At 42.9% G+C, this 7,667-nt stretch overlaps 1 protein-coding gene across 1 annotated transcript in view; it reads left to right on the top strand.

The window, feature by feature from the left end:
• Positions 1 to 414: 414 nt before the first annotated feature.
• The window catches only part of SRBD1 (S1 RNA binding domain 1), a 211,172-nt gene continuing 203,919 nt past the window's right edge, over positions 415 to 7,667 (top strand). Inside the window, exons 1-2 of the mRNA XM_083175725.1 lie at positions 415 to 539; positions 5,936 to 6,009. Of these exons, the coding sequence (XP_083031851.1) occupies positions 5,936 to 6,009 (74 nt within the window). The 5' untranslated portion in view covers positions 415 to 539. The remainder of the gene's footprint in view (positions 540 to 5,935; positions 6,010 to 7,667) is intronic.

Raw genomic sequence — 7,667 nt, 5'->3', positions numbered from 1 at the left:
GATAATCGGGACTGTCCCGCTGAAATCGGGACTGTTGGGAGGTATGATGCTGCGCTCACCATGCTCTGGGTACACTAATATAATCTACTCTATGCCCACTTGGATGGTAAAGTATGAACCAAGTCGCTCTAAACAACAACAAAAAAAACATGAAAAACTTTTGTCAACCTTTTCAGTGTTACACAGGGGAGGTTAATATATAATATAATAACAGCATATTCATTATTATCAGAGTTCTATGCAGTAATCTTACTAATGTATATTTATAGTGTAGTCAGCTTAATTTAATGCAATACTATTAGTTTTGATGCACATGATTTTTCTCTATTAAACATCGTTCATAAACTATGCTTCAGCAATTACAACGGCGTTCAGAAATTAGCAGCATCTAGTTGATGTATTATGGTGCTCAGAACGCCCCGTAGCTAAGCGTGGTTAGAGGAGGCGGGGTCCGGAGAGAGCAGGAAGATTCAAGGTGCTGCTGAGCAGAGCGGCATCTTCCGCCTTCCGTACACTGGACGTGGCTGCCGTACAGTGAGGTCAGGAACCGCTACAGTATCAGTCTGGATCGGGGATTTTAATGTTACTGTGACATGTGTGTGCGGTGCTGGCTTTGACTGCAGGGTACCGAGCTCTGACATTAATGTCGGTGCCATGCCTGGGGAGAGGATGCCCAGCTGCTGTTGCTAGCTCCCATCCTCGTTCACACTGCAATATCATCAGTACTAGAGTATGTTCTGTATCAGGCATCACTTCTGTCCTTCATAGGTGTATGATCTTCACATGCTTTTCAGGAAATCATCTATTAAAATACTTACTGGAAGTTGAGTGCATGTAGTAACATATGTAGTAGGTTAGTTTAGCATCTACCATATGATGATGTTAGTACCACAGGTCCCATGCTAGATATATATCGAACTATTATAATATATATATATATATATATATATATATATATATATATATGTATATATATATATATATAATATTGCAGAGAAAATCGCACAACACTTCACTGTAACCAAAAATACCGCCCATGCCAGGTCAAATGATTAACATGTCCAGAGTTCCCAAATCAAGGGGAGATCAGCACCATTCCAATTAAATGCTTCAATTCATATTTATTTTCCTTTAAAAAGATAATGCATCCTCATACCAAGATAACATAGGGTGTTATTCTAGTTCACTCTTTCTGACAAATTCCTTCTTAGATGGACAAAACCATGTACACTGCAGGGGGGCAGATGTAACGTGCAGAGAGAATTAGATTTAGGTGGGGTTTTACTTCAAAGTGAGATCTATATTGCAGTGTAAAAATAAAGCAGTCAGTATTTACCCTGCACAGAAACAAAATAACTCACCCAAATCTAATTCTCTCTGCACAAGTAACATCTGCCCCACCTGCAGTGCACATGGTTTTGTCCATCTAAGAAGGATTTTGTCAGAAAGAGTGAACTAAAATAAGGCCCATAGTGACACCCAACAGGCTATACTTTGCAGGCTATACTTTACATCACTTGCTCATCGTCATCCTCGACAGCCGTTTCGGTGCTATACAGCACCTTTGTCAAGAGGGGTCATTCTTTGTCCATTAATGTAATGCAGGCATGTCCGGACTGTGGCCCTCCAGCTGTTCTGAAACTACAAGTCCCAGCATGCCTTGCCACAGTTTTGCTATTAGTTAATGCTGAAACTATTGCAAGGCATGCTGGGGTGTGTAGTTTCATACTTGGACATACTTGCTGTAATGTATTACACAGGGCTGGATGATTTTATTGTGTAATTGTTCTATGAACTTTTTAATAAAATCACCCCATAGCCCCCATGTGCTCAATCACTTTATCATTTCCACCATGAGTGCACCAACGTACAGCACGTTCCAGGCTCCCAGCTTAACATGAGCTGCTCATACTGTCACATATTCAAATTAGTCATTGTGATCTTAATGCTGGCCATACATCAGACTTTCTTCCAACCATCCAATTGGTTAAGCAGGTGTTATACTTGCTCAATAGACCCTTCTGTGTTGGACTTGTCATTCGGATATAACAGCCACTGAAAAATGCTACGTTGTTCATAATACTATTATGCTAGCCAAAAATAACCTTACTTTAAGGCCTTATTTCTGCTTTCAGTGGCAAAACGGCAAACCAGCAAAATGTATGTATGCAGTTTAAAATCTGATCTCTTTATTGAATGTTGTTTGAAAAAAAATATTAATTTTTTGCTAGTAGATGTTCAATATAGCTAAAAATTCACTGCGACATCAATGAGCGCAATTTTATGTATTGTTATCACAGAACTAAAAGAGTTTGGAGTCTGATATTTTAGGACTGTGACCACTTTAGTATTTAATTACAATAGAGAGGCAGCTTCTTTTTTTTTCTAGGTCACTGATTCCCAACCTTTTTCTCTCCCATACCCCTTGATTTGGCTTTTCATTTATGAGTACCCTCCTCATCTCAATTTTAAATATCCACAGTACTTACATTACAAGTGGAGTAATACAAAAGGGTTAACTGTGGTGGGTGCGCACACAGTGCTCTCCAGCAGCCTATTCCAATCCAAGGTGTTATTCTTACGACACCTTAAAAGCAGAAGGACAGTACAGTAAATGAATTGATACCGGCGCTTTAGAGAGGTCGTTTCTTAGAGATTAGGATTCCAATTCATGTTCAGTACCAGAAGTAGGTTTAGATGTGGCGATTACGGATGTAATAATCCTCCATATATGGAATGAAGCAGAAACAAAATATAGTGCATAACGTTTAAAACAACAAATTTAATATGGGTAATGCACTCACAATTGATGGGGGTTTCAGATCCTTATCGATCCTTCATCAGTAGCATCAGGACGCTACTGAGGAAGGATCGATAAGGATCTGAAACGCGTTTAGCGTGCCTTGCCATTCGACTTTACCTTTGGACCTGTGAACCTGTGCTGGACATCGGGACTTGTGTGGACGGACGTATTCAGGCTATTTCAGTATCCGGAACTGATTAGCCTTTGAGACTGACCGCCTACCGCCTGCTGTACCCCGGGACCTTGTACTATGTGCCTTTTTAACCCCCATCAATTGTGAGTGCATTACCCATATTAAATTTGTTGTTTTAAACGTTATGCACTATATTTTGTTTCTGCTTCATTCCATATATGGAGGATTATTACATCCGTAATCGCCACATCTAAACCTACTTCTGGTACTGAACATATATTGGAATCCTAATCTCTAAGAAACGACCTCTCTAAAGCGCCGGTATCAATTACAAGTGGAGTGAAGTGAGCGGTATGCCTATCCTTATGGGGGCTATGGGGTGATTAAGGAGTAGCGGAGGAGAAGTGTGCGTTCAGGAATAGGGTCCCTCTGTGGCAGCTGGCGGTGTACTGTCTCCGGGGGTAATCGCTAATGCCTGTAGGGGTAATGTCCCTACACCCATATCCGCTCCAGGCAGATGAATGCTGATGTCTGAGGGCAGTGCATGTACCTCACAGTGGATTTCTGGCCAGGCAAAAATAATTTAAGACGCTGATAATGCTGCAGATAGAACCGGAAGTGATGCAACGTGGTTCATCTCTATGGCAACAGTTCTTCCGCGATAGTGTACCCCCAGTTGGGAACCGCTGTTCCAGGTGCAGCAGATTTATGCAGCAGATTTTTTTTTTCCAGCTGTATGAATAAACAAAAAGCACATAAGTCTCGGGACAGCGATTTCTAAAATCAGCGAGAGAAGTTACACAGTCATGTCCACTTACACAACTGTTACACCCTTTTACACTGTGCTTAAAACCTGGGTAATTGCTGGGGCCAGCTGACCCATGTCCCAGTTCTATGTTAAAGGGCCACAATGACCCAGATCATGCCTAAAAGGCTGCCGATTTGCCGGCTCAAGAGCAGCGTCCTGGGGGCGGCATGTCCAGTATCCTATGTTGGAGACCGCTTCAGTGTAAAAGGTGTATTACTCTCTTAGAATCGCCACAGTAATAACCTAAACATTGCTGATTGTGCATTGTGGACACCCCACACTGAGGGCCATAGTTTTACTACTATTGCATATTTTGAACCACATTTTCCCATAGTTAAGTTGAGATATAGGCCAACCTTCATGTTAAATGTAATCAAATTGGAGATAAGGGAATAACTCAGTCTCTGCTACTTCCTTGGGCCAAGTGGGCACAGAGGAGCTGGGATCACTGTAACCTGTTTGTAGGACCTAAACCAGTATGTTTCCATGGGCCCCATAGAGTCTTAATCTGGCTCAGGAATTGAACTTGTTCCCCTCCTACCACCCTACACCTCTCTTCCACACAAACCAGATGTGCACCATCATTATATCACCATCATTATAGAAGCAGGGCACTCGCTTCTTGTTTCATCATCAGGTTAATTTTAGTTGGTGTCAAGCCCCATACATGCTGCGATAGCAGCGTGCAATGCGGCGCGTTATCGGGTGGATCGCATCGCAATGCATGCGTTTTGCATGTGATGCGATCCGCGTGCAGTATAGAAAGTACGTGCAGCACATACTTTTTGTACTGTGCGATGCGATGCCTGCGGGAGCAGGCATTGCATCGCCTCGCATTGCACTCTGCTTATCGCAGAGTGTATGGGGACCTTAAAGGGGGATCCCAGAGAAATTCCAAGACTATTACCCAACAGGGCAATGGTCTTCCCTAGACAATGTCACCCATGCAGTCAGCAACAATGATGTAAACAATATATTACTAAACAGTGGGCTCTCAAGTTGCTGATTCTCTGCATTTAAAACTGCAATAGTAATATATTCTAAAACAGATTTGTTTTGCTTTTATTGCTGTTGTTTAAAATCCAGCTATCAGCGGAAACCCACTGTTCAGAAATCAAATGCTTCTTGGGACTTCTGCGCATGGTGAATCTGTGCACGTCCGAAAGGAGCATGACCTCAACAAAAGCATTGCAGTGAATGGGTCCCGGGTCGCCTCAACCCGGGTAACCCATTTACAGTACACTGCACAGCAAACTGGGTTGCATCCATGTTCCACCCTGCTTGCTACCCGGGTTGAAATGTTGGGTCTCACAGCCCAGGTCATTTCAAATGTTACATTGCCTGCAAACCCAGGTTATTTAGGCTAGTGGAAAAGGGGTATCAATTGTATCTCTTGCACCTGGCATGGGGTAGGTGCAAGTGCTGGCAATAGCAATGACAGCTGCTCTCGCAGATGAAGTACTGGGGGTAGTGCAGTCTGAGATCTTGCAACTTCTTCATATTTGAGGAACTCCGAATCAATCTCTACATTTGTTTCAAGCTGTTCTTCAGATTTTATATCATTTTAAACATCACATTTTTTTTTTACATTTTTACTAAACTACAGAATACTAAGAGCATTTCTAGAATGAATTGCAGGAAGACTTTAAAGCAGCCTACTCAAAATGATGTGTATTAATTGAATGCCAGCAAACATATTAGCAGAGAAATGCTAAAGCTGGGTTTGTCAGAATCCCTCTCATATGACAGAACAATGAGATCGGTGTAGCCGTGCCTGTTCACTAAGGCTGGGACATGGAGACTAGCTCCGCCCCTGATAACCCTGATGCCCCGCCTAACATTCTGATTGGCCCACGGGACAGTCAGTCAAAGCAAATGGATGACCATCGATAGCGAAATCTATTAATGGTTATCCATCACATAGTTTGTCACTATTGAGGGCTGGTTGCAGTATTGCTATCGATGGCCATCCCTACCTGGATCTAATTCGCCATTTTTAGCCAATAGTTTGCATATCTCTCATTGAGCACATCGCTTACAGAGATGTTGGCACTCAAAGGGTTAATATTAGCATATCTATTTAAAAAATATATATTTCTGATTGCTTTGAAATTATTTGTTTTGTATGTTTTTATTTCGCCTATAACATGCTCAAAGATTTTATATTATAACTTTTTTGATTTGACCTTAGATGTCTGAATTACCGAAAAGAGCAAGACGGACAGTAGCGGCCCCGAAGCAGGAATTGTCTTTTCTGAGTGGACTGTGAGTAATTGCTGAAAGTTATATTCAAAAACTGGCAAAGAGAAAGGGGGAAATTTACTAATGGAAATTTGTAAAAAAAAAAAGGTGTATTTGTATCCAGAAATACACTTATTTTTTACATTTACTATCCCGAAAATACGGCTATTCGTATTGATGTGCTATCAATACGAATACGAATTGCCATATTTTCGGGATAGTAAATGTCAAAAATAAGTGTATTTCTGGATACAAATACACCTATTTTTTACAAATTTCCTTTAGTAAATTTCCCCCAAAATGTGTCATTGACCAATCAGGTTAGCTTAAGCAGTGCAAGTTCAAAAAGAAATGCCAACTTTTGATTGGTCGCTCATTTTCATAAATATTCCTGATTGTATACAAAATGTAATTTCTGTTTTTTTTTAGCACCTTATTAGTTATTTATTAAATTACAGATGTGTCCCCATATACCTAGTCTCAACAAGCAGTGTAGCATATTATTTTGCTTAAATGTGCATCTTAATCACAATACACTGAGAGCATTGATTTAATTTGGTATGCAAACTTGTATTTCAAATTATAACTGTACGTGCCTGACTCTGAAGAAGCACAATTGAACTTGGCATGATAAGTTTGCAGCCGCTGAGACTGAGCTAAAACAATGGACTGAGCTAAAACAATGCTTGAGTGGAGGGCATAACCACGGCTGCACGCGTGTGACGTCACGCGAGCAGGAGCTCCGGCATGGTACTGAGCTAACCACGCTACTCAATTAGCCCACGCCGTATGCCCTAGGATCGCAGTCTGATGACCCCCCCCGAGCAGGCTTCCTGGACTGGGACCGTGAATTCCCCCTGGCGGTAAACGGATGGCGTGCTGACCCGCGGGTGGAACCTTGCCACCCGTGAGTGTGTTTGCTAGGGGCTCAATTTCCAGGCGCACCACTGAGTTCCGTCGCCTGCCAGCAGAGGACCCCGTCGGCTGCCAGCAGAGGACGTCACGCAACGGCAGTGAGAGTGCCGGAGCCCTGGACGGCTGACAGAGCCGGGGAAGTGGGAGAGCTGGCTCTTAAGCCACTAATAATCCACCTCGCACCAACAAGACCACCGGCAGACAGCAGTCTCTGCAAGCGCAATTGGGCACAAGTTATAAGGTACTTTGACCGCATCTATCTGTGCAACTGATACCCTGTTAGCACAGCCTGTGAGAGAGGCTGGCACAGGGCGGAGGAGTCCCGGGTGTGAGTCGGGACTGTTTACTGAGTAAGTGGACCGGAGTGCTCCTTGGTAGACATGGACTAGTTCCAAATAGCATTATAGTACTTGCTGAATTCCCAGCTGCTGTGGGGGGAGGTGCAGTTAAGCTGTACCAGGGTGCCACATGAGAGTGGTATACCCATGTGACTTTTGAATCCCGGCAGGACTGATCTGTGGCTGCTCGGTCTAGCCTGAATTTTTCTTTTTTCTTTTTTTTTGGACTGTTTTTTTTTTTTTTTCTCTCTTTGCTTTTTGGGCCCCATATCTGAGCAGACCTAGGCCTAAACGGGGCAAGTACGAGTATTCAATCCTAGCCTAGTCTGGCTCACTGTGTAGCAGCATGCCCAAAGCCGGGACCTCAGCCGCTGCAAGGCTGGAAAAGTATGCCCGAGCAAATCCTTCCCAACCCACCACCCCGCAAAC

Source organism: Crinia signifera, chromosome 3 (assembly GCF_055691185.1).
Source record: "Crinia signifera chromosome 3, ASM5569118v1, whole genome shotgun sequence".
NCBI classification, from domain to species: Eukaryota; Metazoa; Chordata; class Amphibia; order Anura; family Myobatrachidae; genus Crinia; species Crinia signifera.
This window is presented reverse-complemented; position numbering and strand designations above follow the sequence as displayed.